Source organism: Rhamphochromis longiceps, linkage group LG4 (genome assembly GCF_057381845.1).
Source record: "Rhamphochromis longiceps isolate RC_006_pf linkage group LG4, R_longiceps_female_GT1.1, whole genome shotgun sequence".
NCBI classification, from domain to species: domain Eukaryota; kingdom Metazoa; phylum Chordata; class Actinopteri; order Cichliformes; family Cichlidae; genus Rhamphochromis; species Rhamphochromis longiceps.
Window position 1 is genome coordinate 10022352 of NC_140560.1, and position 26616 is coordinate 10048967.

General features: G+C 40.5%; 1 protein-coding gene and 1 pseudogene across 3 annotated transcripts; one reads left to right on the forward strand and one right to left on the reverse strand.

Moving 5' to 3' along the window:
* Window positions 1-475: 475 nt before the first annotated feature.
* engl (endoglin, like) lies at window positions 476-26358 on the forward strand. Of its 3 annotated transcripts, none has more exons than XM_085403178.1 (17): window positions 476-813; window positions 2594-2709; window positions 3174-3346; window positions 4993-5130; window positions 5212-5386; window positions 5651-5822; window positions 7745-7889; window positions 8130-8322; window positions 8917-9086; window positions 9189-9344; window positions 11855-11935; window positions 12029-12280; window positions 12437-12925; window positions 14365-14506; window positions 14579-14680; window positions 23603-23710; window positions 24669-26358. In XM_085403178.1, the coding sequence occupies exons 2-16, from the start codon at window positions 2640-2642 to the stop codon at window positions 23707-23709; spliced, it is 2565 nt and encodes an 854-aa protein (XP_085259304.1). In that variant the 5' UTR covers window positions 476-813; window positions 2594-2639; the 3' UTR covers window position 23710; window positions 24669-26358. The 3 variants fall into 3 exon arrangements, with proteins under 3 accessions (XP_085259304.1, XP_085259305.1, XP_085259306.1); XM_085403180.1 differs by lacking the exon at window positions 476-813 and adding an exon at window positions 855-1208; XM_085403179.1 differs by lacking the exon at window positions 14579-14680.
* LOC146671019 (nucleolar GTP-binding protein 2 pseudogene) lies at window positions 16186-18826 on the reverse strand (annotated as a pseudogene).
* Window positions 26359-26616: the final 258 nt, after the last annotated feature.

The window sequence follows — 26616 nt, forward strand, 5'->3', positions numbered from 1 at the left end:
TGAGCAAAATCACAACCTCGACAATGTATGCTCACTGTTATCACTTCTTTCCACTTTGAAAGCCAAGAAAAAACAAGATCTTACAAGCCCCTCCCACCCACACATAAAATAGATGATGAAGCTCTGACAGGCTGCTTATTGGGGAGAAGCTGCTGTGGGCTTTCACTGGTTTGCTATCATGTTTTCTTTAGAAAGGTGTTTCAGAGGTTCAGATAAGAAGACACACCAGTTAATGTGTGTGTTTGTGTGTGTCTGGGTTTTTGTTTTTTAAATACCCCACCACCCTCCACCCCGCCTCCCGTTATCACCCTCACATTTCCCCTGCCAGTCAAACTTCTGAGGTCCACCCTGGTCCTCCTCTTTCCCTCCTCTTTCCCTCCTTCTCTCCCTCTACTCCTCCTTCCTGTTACCATCTACGTTTGGAGACGTCTCCAGAGCCTTTTATTCCTCTCCTCGCCGTTTCTCTCTCCACTCTGTCACACCATCCCGCAGTCCCTCCCATTGCCCCTTCTTTACAGCTGCCCACCCCCCGACACCCCCTCCCCTTCGGCATTACTCCATGTGTAAAATGAATTTCACCCGGAGAAATCTATTGCTTACAAGACGCACCTCAGCGGGCTAAAGATGCCCGATGGCCCGCACAGTTGCGCTTTTTTTCCTTATTCTTATTCTGTATTTGGTCTGTTTGACATGTTGAGGGTGTGTGATAGTGTGTTTAGGAAATGAGAGGGGTGTGCGCAGAGTTGTGAATACAGTGAAGTCTGAAGCAAACAGCTGGACCAGCAGTCAGCCTGTACCTTCGAGGAGCCGCAGGTGAGTGACTGTATTCACCCCAAGAGCGCAGACCGCTGGAGGGGAGAGAGTTTTTAGGAATCCTGCAATTTCCTGAAGACTCGACTAGCACGACTTATCTGTCCGGAACTTTCTTGGAATTTAACAGCAGCAACAAAAATACATTTATGAGAACACCAGTCTCCATGTTTCACTATCTTAAAGCATGAATCAAGTTAGCAGCTCTCACACAGACTGCAGAGCGCGTGTTTGTTCTGCTCAGGATGTTTTGCATGATTTCCTGAGCAGTATGGACTGGTTCTCAGTAAATTCGTGGACCATGCATGGATCAGACTGATGCTCAAGCACGTTCTGCTCCATGTCAGCGCATTTCTGCGAGCAAAAAGAAAAAACAAGCTGAGAAGAGTAAATCAGAGGTCAGTGCACTTAAGTCAGGATGGTTTGATAAAAGCTTTGATTTAATACATTTGACGAAAGTTTTTTTATATTATTTAAAAGACTTTTTTATTGTGACAGTTCATTTTGTAAAACTCTTTCCCAGAGGAACATGTTTGGTTGATTGGTTGTTAATTATTGCTATTAAATGTTTATTTTTTTTAAACTGACACTTTATTAGGTACACCTTTCTATTCAGCAGTTTTCTGCCAGCAGTTTTGGACCCATATTAATGTGATAGCAACAAACAGCTGCTGCACATCCATGATGTTACTTGATGGTGTGTTATCCCCATCAGCTGATGGGTACATTAACTCTTTATCCTTGAAAGCCTACTAAGAGTGACGCTTGAATCTCTTTTCTGACCCGGGCAGTTTCTGTTATAGACTGCGCTTGCATCAGAAATTATTGAGGGTGGTCTCTGCTGATGCACCTAAACTTGGAAAAACACATTAACTATTCTAATGTTCATCAAACAACATCTTTGTTTATATTTACTAAGGTATCAAAACTCATCATTAAGGGTACAGATGAGGTCCTGTTTATGTGGGAGAGAGTTGTGCATTCAGAGATGCTATTACTCATGCCTTGATTGTAAAGCGTGGTCGTTGAGTTATTGTCGTCTTCAGCTCGAAACATTCTAGCTATTCTCCTCTGATCTCTGACATCAGTGAGGCATTTTCTCCCTGAGAGCTGCCGCTGTCTCTTTCTCGAACCATTCTACATAAATCCTAGAGATCATTGTTTGGGGAAATCCAAGCAAAATATCAGTTTTTGAAATACTCAAACCACACTGTCTGGCACCAACGACCATGTCAATGTTACATCAGTCAGGTTTCTCCCCTGGTCTGAAGCTCAGACAATGTCTACATGCTTAAATGTGAGTTGTTGCCATGTGATTGGCTGATGAGATATTTACATTAATGGCCATTTGAACAGATGTCTCTAATAATGTGTCCAGGGGGAGTATATCAAGGTTGCTTGTTTTTTTCAACCAACAGTCCCTATTTTGATCATTACTAATCAAGGGGGGCAGGGATAGCTCAGTAGGTAGAGTGGTTGCCCCATGATCGGAAGGTCGGGGGTTCGATTCCCCTTAACAGCTACCCTGAGGTACCCCTGAGCAAGGTACCGTCCCTACACACTGCTCCCCGGGTGCCCAATGGCTGCCCACTGCTTCACTGAGTGAATGGGTTAAATGCAGAGAGCAATTTCCCCACGGGGCTCAATAAAGTACAATAATGTACACACTTTCTTCTTCTTCAAACTTATCTGAAGCTTTTCTGCTCTGGCGAAAAACAGGCATACTGAGATAACTCTGAGTTAGAAATCACACATAAACTGCATGTTTGATTGTGTTTTTAAGGTGTTACACTAAAAAAGCATTCGGTCAGTCTGGTGAAGCAGTTGTCATGATGCCTTCGCTGTCTGGACTTGGATGGACTTTATTCCTTCTCTCTTTCCTCTTGGAGCACCCAGAAGGTAAGTCCAACGACACCCAGCAGGAGACACAGCAAGAGATGTATTTATCTTCTAGACCAGCAACAATGAGGATTGTGTCGTGAAGACATAGCGAATTGTAAATGTGGTATTTCCTGTGCCCAAGTCAAAGGTCTTTACTTGAAGTGTCAGAATGAAAGTGAAAGTTGCTACATAGTTTTTTTCTTGGACAAGTTCCCACCCACCCCCAGGCGGGGATTTGAGCAAATGTAGAAACATCAGAGTATTGTATCACCCACACATTAGAGGGAGAGAAAGGAGGAGAAGAAACACAATGTTTCACAATGAAACTCAGCGAGGCCTGCATGGGGAAGCACTCATGTCTCATGTTATTTGTTATTTTACACAGTGATCACGCTGCTGCAGCAGATATGAATGTACTTCCTGTGCATATATATTTCAGGTTTAACACATTTTGTAGTGATGCATGCACTGTTCCTCTCCAGCTCAGAGTGGAGAGCTGCACTGCTCAGTGGCTGGTCCAGTGGGTGCTCGACACCCTGTTCAGGGTCTGCTGGAAAGGTTCGAGGCAGGCCCCGGCTGTGCTGCTAGAGAACGCGGAAACAAGGAGACTCATGTCATTGCATTAAGAAGAGTGACCAACAGCCCAGAAAACAAGGTAGCCGGCTAACGATTACTTAGCAAAAACCAAGGACCCCGGCTTCAGGAGCAGGGGGGCTTTTATTTGAGTCCGGGTTTTAGCTTTAAAGTTTTGACTCAAATAGGCCATAAGAAAGCTGGAAAATGTGATTCCAGTCACTTGCTGATCAATCAGTCTCATTGATTGTAAACTAAGAGCAGAAGCACGCATGAACAACAAGGTTTCTTTGCCAAATGCTTTCCTTTAAAATGTGATGATAATGTTTAGCTTTAAACATCTCAACTATCTCAAATAAGCTTTTTAAATCCATTTAATTCCCTTTATATCACAAAGACATTACCTACAGAATTTCACTGTAGCACCACTGAGCTGATTCTGTTATAAAAAGGCAGATTTTATGGGAAAACATCAAAATAAATAAATAATAGTAAGTCTCAGCATGATCTTGTGGACATTTCTTTATAATAAAAGTCACAACAGTCTTGAGTGAATTTCTTTAAATATGGTGCAAACTCTCACTGATGATTGATGATGATAGTTTTATTTATATTGTGTGAAATTACATTTACAGTCGGCTCTTTGTATGGGAAGCTAATGACCCTACAAAAATACAGAGAAAACCAACAATCAGATGACCCCCTTTTGAGGAAATACTTAATGACAGTGGGAAGGAAAAACTCCCTTTTAACAGGAAGAAACCTCTGTGACTTGTTGGGGGAAGGAAGAGGGTCAAAGTTCCATGAAACCTCCTGTAAGTCTAGAATGACTAATTATGATAAAAATGTAACTGAAATGTCAAACACGATGGTGAACAGACGATTATTTGTGCAAAAGATTACAGGCTTAGTACACTGTGACACTGGAGATGTATACTCCCTCCCCCTTTTATTAGGTACATCTTGCTACAACTGTGTTGGAACCACCATTGCCTTTATAACTACCTTTCTTCCTTGAGGCATAGCTGTAGCTGTAACAGGGGGTTGCAGAGATGTTGATCCATATTGAGACGACACAGTTGCATCACTGATTCCACCACATCCCAAGGGTGATCTTTTGGATCGAGATCTGTGACTGCAGAGTCCACGAGAGTGTAGTCAACTGACTGCCATGTTAAAAAAAACACAGCGTGAGATGATCTGAGAGGAAAGAAATAAATATACTGTAAGTAGTTGTAAGACGTGTGACTTCTGGGTAATTTAGTGGATAAACAAGCTACACTTACGCTGTAAAGTGAGGAAACCTCGACTCTTACAATAGAATTATTTCTTCTCTCTTGTGAAAATTTGAATTTCTACCCCTTTATTCTACTGTATCTGCTGGGAAGCCTTTGTAGGTACATATAATTACACTGTTAGTTGTGGGTCATATTATAAAGTGCTACCAAACATTTTAAGTAGCGTTAGCTTCCCAACCAAAAATGCTGAAATGTATTTAATTGCTCTAGCTGCTTACACAGGCACACAAATACAAGACTAACAAATAAGTTTTATTTCATTCTATTTGTTACATTTTTATTTGTACAAGTGCTGTAAATGTGTTTGGTGTATTTTAAGTTAAGTTTGCTACATGTAGTTAGCTTTGGAGCTACCCTAACTGTCTGAAGTACATTTATCCTTTAAAGTGCTGAACGTACAGCGGACTGCCTTTTCCTCTCCTCCCTATAGGTGACAGTGCTGATGAAGCCTCTGTCTCTGTCTCCTTCTCCTATGAGGGTTGTCCACCTAGTGCTCATCTCCAAAGTCCCAGTTACCTGGTGGTTGGAGGCCGAGAGACTGCCCTCCAACCTCCAGGTCCTGGTGCAGGTCAGTCATTGTGCAGAAGAGCAGTTTTGATTGAGTGCACTCTGCAGTTTCATTCATTATAAATTTGCCTTCAACTGCTAGGTGTCCTCAAACGCCAGCGTACAGTCCAGCGCCCTGCGTTTGCACGTCCAGACGGTGCATTCATTGCCTTTTCGTCCCCGTGCGCTGCATCGCTGGGTTCTGAAGCATCATGGCAACCTGTCCTCTCTGACACACTCATCACATGGCAATCGAGTCTACCTTCAACTGGGAGAGGGTGAGCCACCAAATCCACATTCCTGTGCTCAAAAATCGAATTTAGTGGTGATTTTGTATTTAAGCTTTGCAGTTTTTATACACAAAAATATCCACAAATGAAAAATAGTTTACGGTAAAATAAACAAATGATGAATCCAAACATCTGCAAGCATCTGATGGCTTATGAGTCAGATGAGTCATTTCCCCTCTTGCTTCTACCAGACTTTTGCATTAGGTCAGCTTCCATTTCTAAACTTTCTCTTACTTTGTCTCCATATTACAGATCCAAACCTGCCTGCTGTGTGTCAGCTGCAGTCCATGTTCATCTCTCGCAACTACATGACCTCTGACTTGCAGCCACAGGAAGTGCACGGTTGTGCCCACTTGAATGTAGGTGGAGCTAGCCCTGAGGTCCACGTAATCAAGCTCCATTCATCAGGCTCAGGCCTCTGTGGGTGAGAACAAGCAACCACTTGATGTCCTGGCAAAAGCAGAAATTAGAATCTATTTACAGCCACAAAGCCTGTATATAAATGATGGTAGCCAATGTTTTCTGTTTCACTGTTTGCCATTAAAAAAAAAAAAAAAAAAGTCGAATTTCCCAGAGGAACCCACCCGAGGGATTAATAAAGTTCTATCTTATCTTATCTTATCTTATCTTATTTTTTATTTTAGCATTTTGGGTTTTTCCATCTTGCTTTTTCTAGGCAGAAATGATGATATTTGTCAGTAGGGGTGGATATCGTCACTGATTTCTACAACTAATTCAATTCTCATTCACAAGGTCCCAATTTGATTCAATTTTGACTCAGACATATTATAATATTATAATTCTGTATTATTCTGTAATATTATGATTATAATTCATATTATAATTCTGATCATTTATCAGTACATATCCACATTTTTATATCTATGTATAAAAAGAAAGCTGATACTTGTGAGACTTCATCAGAGATGTAAGCATCGTGTAAAAGTAACGGAGGATAAAATACAGAAAAACATGATGCAGATTTTCCTGGCCTGGCTTTTTATGGCAGATAACCGCCTTAAAAATATTCTGCAGAAAATTAAAAGATGAAGAAAACCGTGAATCAAGATATGAAAATTACCTGATGTAGGCTGAGCAAAGTTACAGAGGTTTTATTAGAGACACAGCTAAGCGTTTTGCAATTTGGCATATTTTGTAAAAGTTTAAGTTTCTTTGGTATGAACATCAGAAATTAGGCTTTCTTGTCGGAGGTTATTTTTAAGATAAAAGAAAAAGCAATGTGCAACAGCGCTGAACAAAACAGTAGACTGGTGCATAATAAGGAAGCGAATAATGCAGAAAACCGAGATTTGAGATGGGAAACGGTTCTTGAAGTACACTGAGGGAGAGAAAGCTGTGCAGGAAGTGGGATTTTATCGTAGTGGAAGCAAAACAGCAAAAGTAAGAGGGAATTAGTGACGATGTTTATCAAACGTGAAGCGTAGTTTTGATCTTTTGCTGCTGGTTCAGCGACAAAACCTGCAGCATCAGAATCTGTGAGATGTCGGTTGAACGATCCGTGCTTTGTGTTTACGTCTTTTTGCAGAATCCGTTTCTGCTCTCGTTTTAGCTGTTTGGTGGTCGCTGAAATTGTTTTGTGGGCTTTAAGCTGAGATTCTGGTGTTTCTGGAAAAATACATTCATATTTAAAAATCGATTCAGGATTTCATGAAGCGATATTGCTTTACTCACGCTAAAATCTATTTGAATCGGGGAAATCAATTTCTAAACCCACCTCTATTTGTCAGGTATCTTTATCAAGCCTGGTTATGAGGCTGCATTACACTGCTACACATACCTGCACATTGGTTAACAAAGAAGAAAAACACTTCAGAGTGTACAGTATATTAGTACAATGAACCACAAAGTAAGCCTTAATATTATTATCAGATAATTCACCAACAGCACAAACACAAATTCCGAGATGATTAAACATGCAACTAATTTGCTGGTAATACCTGAAATGAGTAAAGAAAATCAACAGCCTATTTATGCAAGATAATTCATAATTTTATTGGGGGGCTTATATTGGTTGGGTCTGATTATTGGGGGGGGGGGGGTCATAACCCCCCTAACCCCCCTGAAACGCCCCTAATAATATAAAGCTTAAGGCTTAATTCAGTATAAAAAGCTCAGTTTAAAATACATTCACCCATCATAGAGTAGTTATGAAGGGTACTGAAACTAGTTTAAAGTTGGATAATTTGACATAGAACAACTCTAGAGTCGCCCCCTGTGGTGATTCAAGGAACTGCAGGGTTTTTTTTTTCTGTACTACTTCAATTATTTGGCCCCAGATGATGCCGTTTGGGTTAAACGTTGTTTTCTCTGTCCACTCTTCTTCAGCTCCATGCAGGTAGAGGTGACTGTATCGCTTGTGCCTCCAGTGGCCGACTCAAGAGCGCACAAGATTGTGTTGATTCTCAGCAGCTCTGTGCCCGTCAACTGGGCCATTACTGCTCATGGCGTCCAGGGTCGCATCTCTGTTCATGTAAGGGCATCAGCTGCCATTTACATCACCATCGTGGTGGAATTTGTTTTGTTTTTTTAACACACAGCTAACAGGAATCTAAGGCTACAAATCATTCTCATTGTGACCAAATCCAAAAAGAACTGGTCCTAGCGTTACTGGCCATAGTCTAAAATACTTTATTGTATTGCTCTGTGCCACAGTGTCCTTGACTCTACTTGATCTTTACTTGTATTATGCTTCATCTTGCTGTCTACACAGTCCTCCAACAGCGTGTCTCCACCCTACCCACCTGAGCCTGGCCTAACAGTGGCCAGCACACTCGACCCTGACCTGTCTAGCATCTCGGACCTTCTCCTTTGGGCCCGTGAGAGTGGCTTCACCACGGTGACCTCATACACTGAGGCCGACCTGGCCAATCACTTTGTGATCCGGCTGGCTGAGGGAGAAGCAGGTCGGGACTCTTCTGTGTCTGAACCAACACGTTCTCACTTCCAAAGCGTAATATTTTACGCTACGTGACAAATCGTCAACATGTTACGCTTCCGGGCACCCAACACATCCCTTAATGACAAGATCGGAAAAAATGAGGAAACATGAGAACCTTTTGGAATCAATCTACACATGTTCGTTCATTTTGCTTAAATCGCTTTGGCAAACACTATTTAACACCATTAAAGTGCTGGTTAAGGTTAGGGATGGCTGGAACATGTAGTACCGCGGGACCGTAATTCTACTGGATTTCACCCATAACCGTAGCATAAGAACGCAGAAGGTCAACTTTCGCGTTCCTCAGGAACGCCGCAGGACGTGACAAATCGTCAGGATGTTACACCTCAGGAGTGAGAATGGGCTGTATAAACTGAACATTTGAATTTCGTTTTTTCACTCAAAAGAAAGTATATATCATTTGTTTGGTCTTTTTTCGTTTAAATTATTCCATAGTATTTACTCATAGTATTTATTCCATATAGTATTTACAGCTGAATGAAGGATTTTGATGTTTGAGTGAATGGTTGTATCTCTTGATCTCCTCTCTGTATCACAGGTAAGTTTGCAGTGACGAATCCACTGGTTGCAAGGCCTCCTGAGGCAGAGGAGCGCAGGTTGAGGCAGTGGCTGAATGGTGGGAGCAGAGCAGGAGAAGGCCGGGAGGGTTTCACAGTGAACTGTGAGGGCGGACGCCTCAGCGTGACGGTGGACAGAAGCATTCTGCAGGTCTTAACTTTTTTAAAATCTAAATTAGAAGCAGCGACAAACCTAAAGCAGCTGTTCACACTGTGATATTCTGTAGTGCCTCACATCAGTGCTCTCTTTCAGAACTTGTCTGTCCCGGTGGCTGCCGTGACTCTGCGTGACCTGACTTGCCAGGCTGAGTCCAATGGGAGCCATTTCCTTTTAGTGTTCCCAGTCATTTCCTGTGGGACAGAAGGCCTGCTCCTGGGAGAGCCTAGAGGGGTGCAGTACAAAAACATGGTGAGATAAGACATTTCAACAACAACAAAACATTGAAACTTTGGAGAATTTTCTGTCTTTGTTTGTTACTTGAACCCTAACTTTCCTCTCTATATCTTCTGTCACACGAGGGAAAGAATGATACAGATCTTGTCTTCGAAAAAAATCTGCATCGCTGTGGATGTAATTCAAAACAAGCTGTCAGAAAATAAAGAAATAAAGAAATCTGAAGGGAGGAAACAGGACAAACAGGAAAACGTTCAGAACACAGTTAGGAAAGCGTCTGCGTTCAAAACAAAAACAAATGTCCTTTACTCATGGTACAGGAAAAAAAGGCATGTGGTGCATAACAGCCACTTGAATTTGTGTTAAGTGGAAGTTGTCCTGGTAAGACTTGCGACCCAGGTCATTGTGACCAGAACACTGCTGAGGTCAAGCCTAAAATGGGTGTTTGCGCAGAGGCAAATTAAGTGAGAGCAAATGTCCCCTCAGAGGTGGGAGGCTGGATGGAAACATGATTGAAAAACAGACAAACAACACAGGCTTAAGGCCACTGTGCTGAAGCAGTGAACTCAAATTATGTCCAAATGCTGAACCCACAAGCTGAACCACATTTATTACTGTAGAGGTAATGATGACGCTGGAGCTGGTGAGGCTGACTTGGCTGGAGATAGTCAGGCAGACTGCGGGTTAATGCAGGTGAAGAGGCAATCTGGGCCAATTTGAATTCGGGCAGGAAGGCTGAAAAGCTGATGAAGCAGGTGAGCGAGCTTCAGCTCATCCGTCCTCGTGTCTCTTCGTTAGCATACCATACTTTAAAAACAACACATGGCCCTGCTGTACAGCAGAAATATAAAAAATACAATAAGAATAATAAATACAAAAAATAAATAACAATAAAATAACTTGTCAGTTACCCACTAAGTCAAAGGCCAGCTAATAAAAATTAATTAAAAATGAGTAAAAACAAATTAAAAACCAGTAAAAGGATCTTAAAATAGATCCTAAATTCAATTGGAAGCCAGTTTAAGGAGGCCAGAAGCAAATTAATGTGCTCAAATGTTCTTTTACCAGTTAAAAACCATGCCACAGCATTCTGCACCAGTTGCAGGAGTGACAGAGGGCCCTGGCCAACCTCTATTAAAAGGTAGTTGCAGTAATCCAAGCGTGAGGTTATAAAAGCATAGATGACAGTTTCCAAGTCAGGCCTGGAAATTCAATTTTTTGTTTTCGGAAGATCGCACCGAGTGGCAGGAAAACATGAAAACATTAGTGGCCCAAGAATAGATCCCTACGCTACACCCCATGGCAGAGGGGCCACAGAGGATGAAGCCGAACTCAACTTAACGCAAAAGCTCCTGTTAGAGAGATATGATTTTATCCACAAAAGTGCCGGAAATTTCTACACAATGCTGTAGTCGAGAGATCAGCAGGTCATGTTGCACTGTGTCAAATCAGCAGTCATATCCAACAAAACAAGAAAGACATGTTTAACCTTTATGAGAGCTGTCTCTGTGCTGTGAAACGGCTTAAAGCCGAACTGAAGAGCTTCTGGAATTTGAAAATCATTTAGATAGTCTATCAGCTGAGTGTGAACAATCTTCTCCAGGATTCCTCTTCCTTGCATTTGTTCTAACAACCTTGCTAGACAGAAAAGATGAGAACGTTTAGAACATAGACTGCAAATATTAGAGGGATGTACCTTAAACCTGTATTAATTTTAATGGACAGCAGGGGGCAGTTCTTCTGGTTTTCAGAAAAGTTTGGTTGTGTAGAAGTCTGTGGGAGAACATCCCTCAGCTTCCTCCATCTACTTTACGTTCTTGATCATGACACATATAACCTTCTTGCTACGTTGATGAAAGTCACAGAAAAATAAATGGGCCTTGAAGAAGACTAAAGGTTGTAAACATGAAAATCTTGATGTCAGGTTTTCTCAAATGGGTTGGCCCAAGATCACTGAAGCAGGGGTGTAGCTGAAGAGAGGGGTCTGGGGTACCTGCACCCCCAACATTTTCAATGTACTCTTTAGCGCAACTATGTTTGAAAATTCAGTAGATCTGTCCTTAGTTATAGTCACTTTAATCTGCAAATTATTCAACAACTTTTTTTACAACTCTCTCTGAAAGACGTCTAATCAAGGAATAAAGCCAAAGACGCTGGAACAAACTTCTAAAGTTAGATTTTTGTCATGTAGTTGCAGCAAGTTTGGGAACATTCGAGACTTGGTAAAGTCAAAGTAGGTAATGAGAGTAGCAGGTTTCTATACTGACCAATCATTAGTGCCTCATCAGAGTAAAAATTTAGAACAGAAACAGAAAATAGCAGAGGGCATGAAACTAAGCTTACACACCACAGGATGAATGTAATTTATACATTATGATGGTATTGATACTATTTGTATATTTTATCATTTTTGTGTGGAAAACACCACCTGAAAGACTCATTTTCATAGTGGAAAGATATGCCCCAGGAGAAGGAGACTGAGAGTGACTCTGAGTTTGATTTCTCTGTTTGTCCTTTTTGACCAGCTGTTACTATGGAGGGACAAACCTCAGACCATCCTTTCACTCAATGAGACTGAGAAGTCCAAAGGTCCACTTGGCATACGTGTGAGACGTCTGTGTGTCTGTTTACATTCATCTTATATTTTACAGTTTTCATGCAAGATTTTTCATACATAACCTTGCGCTGTTTTCTTTCAGTTCAGCTGTTTTTCTGCTGTCCCTGGCCCTCCGAGCAGTGCTGCTGCTAATGAGAATGTAAACACTGTGCAGACAGAACTGGTCCCCTGGGTGCCAGAGGGCTTGTGGCCCACCCCAGACCTAAGCCACTTCCCAACACCCAGACACAGATCTGGGCCTGTTCTTCTTTTGGAGCTTTTTGTCACAGACAGCTACGAGCAGAGGCGGATTGGTCCGTGTGTCATCACCGCTGACCAGCGTGTCTATGTCCAGGTCTTTTTCATGTGTTTTCTCTGCTTCAATTTGATATTGTGGTGTAAACTGTCACACTAACTTCTTCACAGCTTACTTTTTTAAATACATCTAATGAACATGAAAGCTACTTAATTATAACTATGATATATTCTGCATCATTTTTTTCTGCTGCAGATTTCAGCTAAAGCACCCCTCGCAGATGTCGTGGAAGTGAAGTCATGTGTAGTCTCTTCTTTCTCAGACCCCAAAAAATCGCCTTTCTGGACTGTGATAAGTAACGGCTGTTCCTCTGACCCCTCACTGACCTTCAGTGCGAAGTCAAAACATGAGCAAGAGGAGACTGAAGATAACGTTGAAGCAGTAGAGGAAACGGAAGAGACAGAGGGCCTGGGAAATGGCAGAATTGATCAAACAGGTGAAAAAGCAGAAAGTGGAGGAGGGAGAGACAAGAGGACCATGAGTGTGAGAGAGGAGATACAGCCCTTAAGATTCAGCTTCATTCTACGACCAGTTTATAACGACTCAATGCAGTTCCTCCACTGCAGCCTGCGCCTCTGTGTCTCTGACACAACTAGAGGGGAACCCATGAAGGAAACTATAAAGAATGACTGTCAGGGCAGGCCACGCATGCCTCTGCTTCTATCTAGATCACCCGGGCATCAGGTAAAAAAACCCCAGAAGAAATAGCAAATAAATCATCTTGTCAAAAGCACTAAGATGGAGCAGGGAAACTGTAGCTTGGTCATTTGTAAAAAGTGCCTGTTAGGCTCCTTGTGGAGCGTTTGATGAGAAGATTGATAACCATTATGTGTTTGAAAGCTCACTGAGAAACCTAAAGCCAGGAGCCAGTTAGCATACCTAGTCTTAGATTTTAAAAAATGTAGGTAAAGTGAACCGTGTTAGCCTTCACACCAAGCTGTGTAAGAAAGTAGGTCAGCTTTATTTAAAACAATAAAGAGCCAAATATTTGCTAAAAACACGTTTGAATGTGCAACCTTATATAATAGTTCTGTAGTAGAGTCATGGTAAACACCAGGACATCGTTTTGTATATCAGGGGAATTAATCTGGTCCTCCTCAGGTCCTATAGTTAGATAAACTGCAAAAGTCGCAGGATCTACATCTCGGACTCTGCAGGACTCAGTTAGCATGTTAAATATTACAGTTCACGGCAGTACAGTTAGAAAAAGACTGAATAGGTGTGACCTGTTTGGAATACAAACATGGCAGAATTACTTGGATTTGAAAATTTGTATCTGAACAAATTTTCTGGAAAATTGTCCTCTGGAAGGACAGGAGCAAAGTGGAGATGTTTGGCTATAATGCACAACACCGTGTTTGGTGAATACCAAATGCCTCATGATTTGGGTTTGTTTTCCAGCATTCTGTAATTACTGAGTCAACCATGAACTCCTCTGTATCCCAAATTGTTCTACAGTAGGCCATCTGTTCAACAGCTAAAGCTTCACCCAGACTGGGTCATGGAACAAGACAATGATTGCAAGCACAGCTGCAAATCTACTACAGAGTGGCTGAAAAAGTAAAAAAATCAAGGTTTTGCAACTGCCCGCTCAAAATCCAGACCTCACCCTGGCTGAAATGCTGTGATGGGGCCTTAAGAGAGCTGTGCATAAATCAATGCCTGCAAACCTCAATTAACTGAAGTAACTTTGTAAGAATACAAAAAACATATTATTATTATACCAGACTGCCTTGAGGCAACTGTTTTGATATGACACTATATAAAAATAATTGAATTGACTTCAAAAGGTGATTCCAGAAGCTAATGAATTATGGGATATACTCACACAGCTTCAACATTTAATTTTCTAATTTTTGTTGAATAAATAATGACACAGGTTCATGTCTTGTTTTGTACTTCTGAGGTTATATTTACCTAATTTCATACCTGCCAAGGACCAGAGTATGTTTAATATACCCTGATATATAAAACCTTAGAACTGAAACGGTTTAGTTTCTTTTTAAAATTACTTTATTATGATTTATGCTTTTTAACACTTACGTTTTCCTCTGATATCATGGCACTGGAAGGTGAAGCCAGTATAACTAAAGCATAAACCTTTTCCTGTATTCCCACTTCAGTGTGAGATCAGAAACCTCTCCAGACCCATGGTGGTCACCCACCCGATTAGTTCACTGTCACCTAAAATGAGGAACCCTACTGGCCAAAGAATCAAGAGACTCAGCGTCACTCCGCCGGCCAGACCAGAGCCAGAGCACAGCAGTGAGTATCATTTACTGTATTTTGGTGATGTTACTGTCTTTGTCTTTAAAATATATCACCCTCTGACTCTAGACCGGGTGGTGGAGACTGGACCAGTGATGGGACTTGTCTTTGCAGCCTTTGTAATGGGTGTCGGTCTGATGGGGGGGTTGTGGTTCATCTATAATTATACAGGTAACAAAGGCAGCTTGTGCGTTCTCTGTATGTTGTCATCTTATCAAGTTTCATTTAAATACAGGTTTATACACCAACTGCTCCCAGACTATTCTATAAAAGTCTATGAAAGAAACAGCAGCACAGGAAATCATATCTTTAGTTATTTTTCACTTATTTATATCAGATATCAGCAGTAACAGAATTATCATTGTATTTCCTGATGATCAGAATCTAAAACATATTTATTGTGCGTGCATTGTTCATTTGTGTACCTCACATATTTCTAGGGATGGGTACCGGTGTGCACCGGTTCTGACATAAACGGTTCAGACCGAAAAGCAGCGCACATTTCGGTGCTTTTTTTTCCTGAGCTGTGATACACTTCTAGCCAATCGTTTTACGTTTCCGAGGATAGTAGGCGGGTCCAGGTACGTACTTTCTTTTAGAGCAGAGCTACAGATTAAAAATGCCCAAGGCGAAGCGGTCAAAAGTCTGGCTGTACTTCACAGCAAAATATGCAAACTCAGCAGCCTGCAACAAGTGCTTTAAGCTGATACTGTGATACTGTCAAAGGAGGTAACACCTCAAATCCGATGAAATACCTGGCGACGCATAGCGTTTTTTTTAAAAGCCCAGAAATGCGCCGTATTTGATAGCTTGTCACCACCCGATCCGTACCGGAAACCCGATCGGTACCCCGCATGCGCGAAAGGTTTCTACTTCCGGTCGTAGCGTTTTACGATAGTTATGGGTCAGAGTAAGAGTTAAGATGTTAAGAATAACAAGTATATCTTAAAATGTTTGCAATAATGAAGCGTTTCAGTACAATGTAGACAAAAACGAAAAATAAAAAGAAAGTTACGGATCAGGACTCTCCGATCCTTACTGCGCATGTGTAAAGTCTGACCGTACAAATCCTTCTCTACAAATCGGGTCTACCCGATCAATACCGCGCATGTGCAGATGTTTTCTTCTTCTTCTGTTCGTTTAATAGCAGTTTACTCTCCAGTGTACGAGGATACCGCCACCTGCTGACCGAGCGAATAAACCCTATTATAAACTGAATTATCGTCATTACAAACGTGTGTTAAATCTGATTTAGCGATAGTCGAGTGTGTTTATGCTTGTCTGTGAGGAGAGGATTGTTGGAATAGTGATGATGATGTGCGCTATCACTGTCAATTGTCAGTAAACACTTAATCTGGCTGATGAATCTACACGTGAGATATTACAAAGTCTGCATTATTAACTCTGTAATTAGGCGCCATTCTTCTTATTTTACGGCGCTGTTGCTCAATCGGGGGACGCTCTCTGTTGAGGAGAAAAGCATGAATTTCTTTGCATACGGATTATCCATTGTTTAAATGTCCCGGGCAGTCGAAAAGGAGGCAGAGCTGTTGAGAAATGCTAGGAGCTAACTGGGCGCTAACCGTATCAATCAAATATATATATATATATATATATATATATATATATATATATATATATATATTTTTTTTTTTTTTTTATTTTTTTATTTTTTTTTTTTTTAATTTACAAATGTTTTATTGTTCTGGCATAACAAGTACACTTCAAACAACTACTGCACATTGCTCTTGAACGTCAAGAGAGCAGTACACTTGTATATGATGAATGAAATGTCATTCAAATACAGTTCTGCACTGAGGGGACAAAGTTACAACAGTCATGAAGATAAGGCATCAAGTTGATTAAGACCACCTTAGTGTTCCACCTTCTGCCAACCTTTTTTTATCCCAATAAAAATAGCTTCAGGCTAATTTAGATACAGATTTCTTACATGTGTGTTTTATTTTATTCAACTCCAGTCTAGTGCTTCGATTTCTTGGTATTTTGACCTTCTGTGCCTGATGCTGGGATTTTTTTGTTCTTGTTCTTCACATTGTGAGTTTCATAATAACGTACGCCAACTTTCTTCGTCCTCTGAGCACGATCCATTGCTCTTCTCTGTTTAGACGTGAGTCTGTTCGGCTGGGCCAGGTCCTCACCCTCCTCAGCTTTCCTCTTTTTACCCCTCTGGTTTGGAGCTTTCTTCTGTGCTTGCTTAGTCGCTGCTGACTGTTTAGTCTTGATGTCTGTGAACACTTTGTCAGAAAGCGCCTTAGGTATCCGGATTGCAGAGAAGCGATTGGATTTGGCTCGGTCCAGAAACTGCTTGTACTTGGCGATTTTCACATCCAGCTCACGTATGACCTCCCGTGAACTCTTGCTGCCGTTTGTCTTTTCAGTCTGAGAGGTTGTGGGCTCAGAGATGTCAGTCACTTCATCAGCTGGTTCAACGCTTGTCGCATCTTCCTCTTTGCCTTCGTTTTCCTCTGTGCCCTCATCTTCCTCACCATCAGAGCCAGAAAAATCTGACATGTCCAGATCAGGCATGTCCATGGGAACTAAGTCTTCCTCACTGAACTCTGGAGCCACACTGATTTTGCCAACGTTTTGTCTGACATTAGCCAGAATCTTCTGGACCTGTTCCTTCTGTCTCTGCTGTTCTTCCTCACGTTCCTCTGAGATGGCGTCCGGATTGTCTGGTTGTTCCTTCTGCACATGCTCTACTACCTCCGACGGTCCTGCAACTGGCAGTGGCTTCTCATCCTCTTGATCCCCTTCAGGTCCAGGGGGTTTCACAAAGAAGGGGATACGTCCTCTCTGCCAGTCATTCAATACCATTTTAGAGACTGTGGCGAGATCTGGCTCACCGCCCTTCAAAAGTTTCCCTGTGCGAAACGCCAGTTTCTCAAGAAAGTCATCAGCACAGTTCCAAGTAGGGATGCGGTAGGTCTTCTGAATGTATTCTGGTTTGGCCCGCTCCAGTACTGCACCGATGTGCTCCTCTGGGTTCTTGATCTTTTCCACTTGAACTACTCCTTTCAAAACAATATCAGATTCACTGTCTTCTGAGGGGTAGACAACACCAGGGCAGTCAATGAGGAAGATGCGCCTCATCAAAGTGATGTACTGCCACACCTTCGTTTCTCCAGCGAGGGGTGCAACATTGCAAACCTTCTTTGACCTCAGAGTGTTGATGATCGAGCTTTTTCCAACATTTGGATATCCGATGAAACCCACACTTATTTGTTTTTTGTCTGTGTGGAGCTTGCCAAACTGCCTGAGCAGCTGGATGAGAGAGCCCTTACCAAATGAGTTTGTGAGGCTGGCGTGGAAAGCCAAAGTGGGATATTCTTGAGACAGAACAGCCACCCAACGTTTCGTGACCCAGGTGGGCACAAGGTCACACTTGTTTAGAACAAAGATCAGATGTTTCCAGGATTTCTCTTTCTTTAGATACGTTTCAATGCTCTTAGACCGTGTTCCCATAGGATCTCGGGCATCCAGCACTTGGATGGTGACATCAGATGAGTCAATCACCTTGTAAAGTTCTCCCCAGATTCTCTTGGACTGACCCTTTTTGAAAATCTCCTCACGTGCTTCCGCCCGGACCCCTGTGTCCTCGGTAACCAGGTCTTTGTCATTTTCTGCATTATAACTTAGGGCTGAGGCCTCAGCTTGCTCTACAAGGTCCTTGACATCGCCCACAACAAGACTGGGCCTCTTCCTTTGAGCCTTAGGTCCAAAAGTGTTCTCAAAACCCTCCGTGTCTAGAATGTGAACCTTAGAGTTATGGGCTTTGACTCTATCGTGCAAAAGGGACATAGGCAATTTGCTTTGTCTCATCACCACACGATATGGATCCTTCTTTACTGCCTCCATCTCCTCCTGGAATTTCTGGAGGGATGACTGCTTGATCACACGGGTATTTGCAAACCATTTGATGTTAGGTTCAACTCTGGCAACAGTTCCCGGAGCTACTGTGGACTGGTACTGTAAAGGTTTGACGACTTTTCCACGGCTATCACATCTTTGTTTTTGTCTGTACATATTCAGCCGCTTGATAGTGGCTCGGTCCCTCATGTTGTTTCCACCAGCACCTTTGGCTCGATCGGGGTTGCTGCTGGATGTTGAGGGGTTTATTGAGCTTTTCCCCTTGTACCGTGTCTTCCCCATGTTGCCCTCTTACTCGGTAAAGCCTTCCACAGAAAAAAAATACGAAGGTGTCTGAACGGCGATGTTTTGTTGCCGTTATTCCCCTCAGCTCGAAAATGTACACCCTACACGTGTTCTTAGGGTGAACAGGAAGGACATCATCAATAGAGCGACGGAGGTGAGAACCAATCAGAAAGCTCCTGCGTGCGTACTTAGGCTGTGTCCCAATTCAGGGTCTGCACGCTTGAAGTACGCGCACTACGCGTACTACGTACGGTGCGTACTATAAGTTGGTTTGTTTTTTTTTTCTTTTATTAGTAATATAAACATACAAACAAAATGCACCATATATTACAGATTCAGAGAATAAACATTTCTTACATATTAGCAACTTTCATATATAGTGAAAATAAAATATAAAGATGGGGTCACATAAATTAACAGATTATTAACTCACTAAATCAAAATCTTCTACAAAGGAAACAAAAAAAGCAGCCTTTTTCTTTTTAACTAAAGTCAAAGATTTAACCAACAGGTTTAGGTCGTTTTTCCAGTGAGCCAGTGTTGGTTTAATCTTAAAAAAGCGACATTTATGTATAAAATACTTACACAAGATTAATAACACATTAACACCATAATTAGCTTTCTTTTCTTTCAAAAACACTCCAAACATTATCATATTTAAGGTAAATGGGGTAATTTGAATCCCACTGGAATAAAGCCAGGTATGAAAATCCAACCAAAATATTTGTATAAAATTGCACAAAAAGAATAGATGGTCCAAATCCTCCTCTTCTGTTTCACAAAATACACAATTACCCGTTTCTATTTTGAATCTATCACTAAGGAGTCTATTTGTCGGGTAAATTTTATTCAAGATTTTAAATTGGACTTCTTTCCCTTTAGGAGGGATAGGGAAGGTGATATAATCAGTTCTTATTTTTTCAATTTCTTCCCTTTGGAAATCTTTTAATATGTAATTACGTCTAAGTAAATTTGGAGAATAAAGACTCCTTAATGAAGATCTAAGAAACTTATTGTTGCATTTAACATCACAAAATCGAATACCATCTATATATAATTGCCTTAACTTGGGGGAGATGTCAGAATATATTATATCATTTACAACTATGTTTTTAAGTGACAATGGAATGGATTTTATAACCCGATTAAATTTACTTTTAGAACATTGGATATTAAACTTTTGGCAAAAATCTTGATGTCCTAGAACATGTCCTTCCTCATCTACAAAATGGGCAATTGCCCAAACACCTTTTGATAACCAATCTTGAATAAAAATAGATTTTCTGTTCATCAGTATATATCTATTGTTCCAAATTGGGCTATTATGTGGAGTGAAATTATGTTTAAATAACATTTTCCAATAAAGAAGGACCTGTTTATGGAATTCAGAGAGTTTAGCAGGTAGCTTAGTAATTTCAAAGTCACACTTTAGGAGAAAGTCGATACCCCCTAGTGTGTTAAAGACCTTACTTGGTATAAAAAACCAAATGGAGTGTGGATTATTTAGGAAGGATTTTAACCATTTAAGTTTCAAAACACCATTCATTATGTCAAAATCAATTGCGTTTCCACCGCCTTCAATGTATGGTTTAACCAAATCATCTTTAGATATATAATGGCACTTATTCCTCCAAATAAAATTAAAATTCAAGCTATTAATTGTTTTAATAACTTTATTCGATATTGATAGAGAGTAAGCTGGATATATAAATCTAGATAAACTATCCATTTTGGTTAATAATATTCTTCCAAAAATTGTGATGTCTCTTTGTAACCACTTATTTAGGATTGTCTTACATTTGTCAACATTATCTAAAATATTTACTTTTTCTAAGACTTTGTGATCTTTTGAAATTGTGATGCCCAAATATTTTACCTCCTTCTTCACCTTTATATCGTACAGTAATTGTGAATTACACTCCTTTAATGCCAATAATTCACATTTATTTAAATTTAACTTTAAGCCTGAAGCTTTTGAGAATGTAGTGATTATTTGTTTTACCAGGGGAATCTGATGTTCATTTTTTAAGAAAAGAGTAGTGTCATCCGCAAGTTGACTAATTATTAAAGAATTGTCCATAATCTCAATTCCGGCAACGCTGCTGTTTTTAATTAGAATTGCGAGCATCTCCACAACCATTATGAACAACAACGGAGAGCGTCCACACCCTTGCCTAATTCCTCTTTTGACGCTAAATCTTTTACCAGTGCCATAGCCTAATGACACAGAGCTATTTATATCATTATACAGTATATCTATTATCTTCCTAAATTTATCCCCAAATCCAAATCGAGTTAGTGTTTCTAAAATAAAAGGATGTTCTACTGAATCGAAAGCTTTATAAAAGTCCAAGAAAAGAATAAAACTGTCATCACTAATCAGATCATTGTAGTCCAGTAAGTCTAAAACCAATCTGATATTATTATGAATGTTCCTGTCTTTCAAAAACCCTGATTGTGTCTCACTAATTATACTTGAAACCCCTTGTTTGAGCCTTGTTGCAACTGAGCTAGAGAAAATTTTATAATCTGTATTTAATAAAGTTATGGGCCTTAAGTTATCCAATTGTCGTTTATCTTTGTTTGGTTTAGGAATTAATGTAATTAATCCTTGTTTCATGCTAGACATCAATTCTCCCTTTTCAATACTGGCCAGTATAGCTTTGAATAAAATTTCCCGTAAGTCTTCCCAAAAAAATTGGAAGAAATTAACTGTAAGCCCATCTGGACCAGGGGATTTATTAAGTGCCATTTTCTTAACAGATGCATCTAACTCTTCAATTCTGAAGTCAGATTCACATAATTCCTTAAATGATTCATCAATTTTAGGGATCAGATTATCTATTTGATCAAAAAAGACATCACAATCTGCTTGGGAGAACTGTGAGGAGTATAAATTGGAATAGAATGTATAAGTTTCATTCTCCAAAATTTTAGGGTCGTCACATTCAATGCCATCAATTAACAGAGAAGATATAAAATTTCTTTTCTGTCTGCTCTTTTCTAAATTAAAAAAATATGAAGAATTTCTTTCCCCCTCCTCAATCCACTTGGCCCGTGAACGCACAAAAGCTCCTTCTGCTTTATTTAGGTAGAGCTGATCTAATTTAGTTTGCAACTCCATAAGTTTACTCCTTTCTTGGGTATTTAGATCATCTTTACTACAGAAATAAGTAATTTCTTGGAATAATTTACATTCATATTCTCTTTGCTTTTGACTTATGTTTTTACTGAATTGAATACTAAATTCTCTAATTTTGAATTTAATGAATTCCCATTTATTGATATATCCTACAATTAGATGATCAGCCATAATATCTTTTATAATTTTTTTGACTATGTTGCAGTAGTCTTCATTTTGTAAAAGTTTGGCATTGAACTTCCAATAAGTTCTTTTATTTGATTGTCTAATTTCCGATTCTAAGCACAGTTCAATAAAGCAATGATCAGATAGAGGTGCATTTGACATCGCAACTTTTACAGTGTGGCTAAGAATGATGTCACTTCCTAGCCAATAGTCTATTCTAGATTTACAAGCTCCATTTGGTTTAAACCAGGAAATCAATCAAATATATTGAATGTCGCAATGTTGGCAAAGAGAGGAAGTGACGTAAGATTTGCGCATGCGGGGTACCGATCGGGTTTCCGGTACGGATCGGGTAGTGACATAGCTTTTTTTTTTTTTTTTTTTTTTAAATAAACTTTATTTAACAAACAATGAGTATACAACATACGAACAGATGAAGTATACAAAACAACAGAACATGAACACACAAAGCCAGGGGTAAAAGAAAAAGGTAACAATTATAAGAATACACGCAAAAATTCACATACATAAATTGTTTTGAGAGCCTTTTTGTTGGTGGAGTCTGATATTGATTGTATGTACATTTCCACATCCTTAAAATAATGACAGAAATATGGTGTTTTGTTAGTAAACTTACATTTATGGATATAAAATTTAGCTAAAAGTATTAACAAATTTATCATAAAAACACATTTATCATACTTCTTGGGGAACTTAAAGAAACAGAATAAAACATTTTCCCATCGTAAAGAAAACTCCCGGTAGTGACATAGCTTGCTGCGAGACCTCACACCGAGCACATCTACTGTGGGTGGGTTGCCTGTTATGCAACATCCCCCAAAAACACGAAGAATAGAGTCCTGGCCCCTAGCCCTGCCAGTGTAGCAGAAATGATGACGGATGATGATGGCAGCAGCAGCCGTTCTTCTCTGCGTGAGTAGCTTAATGTTGTTCGTGTGTAATTTACGTTGAGTAGGCTAACCACGTTATTACATTAATGCATGTAAGGTGAACTAGCAAACATCATCATAGCTACATGCGGCTGTCTTCTTGTTTGATGGCAGATACTCCCTTCACCCTGGCCAAAAAGGCTAAAATGACCAAAGAAAAAGTGGAAAACAGTTAAACATGAGAGGTTTTTGGATAAAGTTTGTGTTTTTTCCATTGTTTAAGCACTGCTTCCAGCCGAGAGTGATACCATATATGCCCCATAGCTGCAGAAAAGGCTAACATTGTTATCTTTTTACAAAAACCAGCTGAACATGAGAGGTTTTTGGACCAATTTTGTGTTCTCCATTCTTTAAGCACCGGTTTGAGCACCGTTTGAGCACCGGCACCGTTTCAAAAGTACCGATTTGGCACCGGTATCGGATAAAACCTAAACGATACCCATCCCTACATATTTCACATTTTCAGTTTGAAGGCACAGAAATTAAAGCATATCAATCTGTGGATGTATTCACGCTGCTAGAAACTTCCAAATTATCATAACTTAAATTTCATCGTGTGCTTTGAACAGAGAGCAGTTTTAGCAGTAAACCCAAATTCATTTCAAAGATGGAAAACAGGATACACCTTATTATCTGCATATTTTCTGTATTATTCCACAGCGGAGCGGCCAGCATCTTATAGAGATCATCTAACAGACCAGACTCGTGGAGAACAAAACATCTGGAACCCGCCTTCAGTGTCTGATCAGTCCTCGAGCTCAGTGTGAGGTAAGAGCTGATGGTGAAGGTAACTCAAAGGGGAATTAAATGTGTTACACTGTGTCAAGCACACATTTTATTACTGTTACATTTTGTGAACATATTCTGATTTCACTATCAGTGCGACTTTCTAGTTTGAGGGGGAATTATAAAACTTGGTCATCACTATGAGGTTCACAGGGTGCCTTTTGGGGGAACATGTCATGTGGAGGAGTATACTCTGAACAGGTTGCCAGGGAGGGTTAACACAGAGAGACACTGATCCATATTTACAGCCAATCTAGAATCAACAGTTAACCTACATTGCTGTGCTGAGGATTTGGGTCAGCCTTAATTTCTTTTATTGTGCAGCAATTTAATGAAACGCTTGCATGCATGGAGATGCTGTATTTAAGGAAAATTCCATAATTCCATCAATTTTGACAATATCCTCCACACATCTGGCTTAAATGCACCTCCAGCCACGACAGAGCCTCCGCCGTGTTTTACAGATGGCTGTGGCTGCGTTCGACTTGTCCAGTTTCCTCAATTTTTTTGAGGACACACTGCAAACCATACTGAGAAATCCCAAGTATTTGTCTGATACCTTTTTGGGAATGAGCTTGTTAGTGCAAAAATACAATTTCATGGATATACTTCACCACTTTAATAAGACCACTTGTTATTTTAGGGTGATGACTGAACCACCATTAAAGTGAAAGCGACAGTGGCATTTGGTAGCTTATAAACTCTAACTATGTTTCACTTAAAGAAGTGTGGATCTATCGCCGTGCCGTTGAACTGTACGTCTTACTCCAGCTGGGCTGCAAAGACCTAATGTCAAAGCTGTGCATTTAAAATAAACTGTTGTGGTTAGAAGCGCCGTCGTTTCCAGAAAATATATCAGCATTATGTCGAGCACCTGCAGATTTCAACTTTGATATGCCCGATAGGTCTGAACAGTGTTATTCTTTTATCTCTTTCTCAGGATTTCCTCCTGCAAATCTGAGAACGGAGAACTGGGACAGAGGTTTCAACAACTTCTGTGTGTGCAGCTGCCTTGTCTCTCTCTTTGTGTGTGTGTGTGCGTGCATGTGTGGGCATTTCTCCTCACGAGTACGGCTCGTTGCCGTGCATCCGAAATGTAAGAGACTGATACTGTATATGCTAAAGTGAATACAGCGCCGCTTATTCATCGCAGCGAAGAGTCAAGAGTTTTGACTCAAAGTGAAAAGGAGCTTCTTTGTCTTGTGTGGTGTTGTCAACCATTCGATGCAGAGTCATTTCAAAAGCAGCAGCGAATCATCACATGTGGAGGCACATATATGAATCTGACAGAACCTAAACATGGTCGAGCGAGTCACTCTGAAACCACGTTATTTTTTTTGCCCGTACAGAGCGAACGCGAGGTCAAAGATGAGGTCACAGTGTGCCTGTCTGAACAGTCAGCTTTTTACACTTGTTTTCACTATTTATGTTGTGAATCAGCTGGATGTTAAAACTGCATTTATCTGTGTGCGAAATCTTTTGTGTATGTGGGAAACATAAAACGTATTAAAGCTAAAATCTGCCTCAATCTTTCTCTCTCGTGTCTCAAAAAAATGTAACCATCTCAACAGCATAACCATAACGTCAAAGTCATAGACAAAACATGCTTAGTAAAGCTTAAGGGAAACATGCCGTGGCTGATTGTTATCTTTGGGTTTGAAGTAACAAAAGTAACACCTTTCACACAATTGTGCTGATTTATTTTGAAAGGTGCAGTAACCTTAATTTTGTCTTTGAAAACTGAGAAGTGCTGCTGGGCTGTTTCGCAGCTCAACCGGAGACGGAGCCATTGATGTTTACATCCTGCAGTCATCAAAGAGATGTAGACAGCATCTGGGTGTGAAATGTATCTCTGTGCCTTGCTCAGGGGTTCAGACTGTGGCAGTTACCGTGCAAAAAAGACCAGACTTGTTTCTCCATTTTGGATGTTTCAGTTCAAGAAATGATCGATTTGTTGTGTTCTGTGTTTTGGACCTTTTGAATCTTGTTAAATGTATTTTGTGATTTTATTAAGTTGGTTTTCTTGTTTAGTTCTTGTGACTAGAAATGGTAGAGTTTGGTCATTTCCCTGCTATATTATTCGAGGTCTTTAGGGTTACTTTAGGGTTATGGGTTTATGTTCCCGCTCCCATGATCTGGTGTCTGTGGTTTGTTGCTTGGTGTCCCCTCCCGTCTGTCATGTCTCTCGCCCTGTCTCTCACAGCCTGACTCTGTGCTCTCCACGTTCTTCTCCCTGTGTTTCATCCTTTGTCTCCCCCAGTCTGTCGTGTGTTTCCATGTTTTTTATCCCCTTGGTGGGCGTGCTACTTCCTGTTTTGGCAGTCCCTCGTCTCATGTTTGTGTTCAGTTTGGTTTCCTCTGTCTTGTTATTCCTAATTTGTCCCTCCTGTGTTCCCACGTGCCGCCGCTTTCCCTAATCACCCTCACTGTGTCAGTTCCTCTTTGTCCCTCGCCGGGACGTCAGTTCACCTCCCTCCATGTTTCAGGTTCCATGTTCTGTGTTCCTAGTGTTTACTTTTGCCCAGTTTAGTTAGTCTGAGTCTCCTTTTGCCTTTTGTTTTGTATTCTTGTTTGGTTTTTCACCCATCCTAAATAAACATCTCACTGTTAAGTCCCATCCGTCCTGTCCTCTCTCCAACACCATCTGCACACGCAGAGGATGACACTATCAAGCAGCAGGGGAAAATGGAACGCAGTAACTTAACAGTATTGCACTTATTGGAAAAAGTCTAATTGGTAACACTTTATAATACAGTCAGTAAATTAAGGGTGGATTTTCCCTTTCATTAAATGGAATCTTGATGTATTTTATTTGAAATTATAATAATTCAGTGTATTAACCTACTGATTCTTAAAGGTAGGCACACTAGAATAAGGGGGTAACAAGT

What these genes read in the sequence shown, in the direction of transcription:
- engl (XM_085403180.1), top strand. Translation starts at nt 1,129, where the DNA reads ATGCTCAAGCACGTTCTGCTCCATGTCAGCGCATTTCTGCGAGCAAAA. An exon ending in AGGGTCGCATCTCTGTTCAT is followed by an intron (nt 7,890 to 8,129) that starts GTAAGGGCATCA and finishes CTGTCTACACAG; the next exon opens with TCCTCCAACAGCGTGTCTCC. An exon ending in TGGACAGAAGCATTCTGCAG is followed by an intron (nt 9,087 to 9,188) that starts GTCTTAACTTTT and finishes GCTCTCTTTCAG; the next exon opens with AACTTGTCTGTCCCGGTGGC.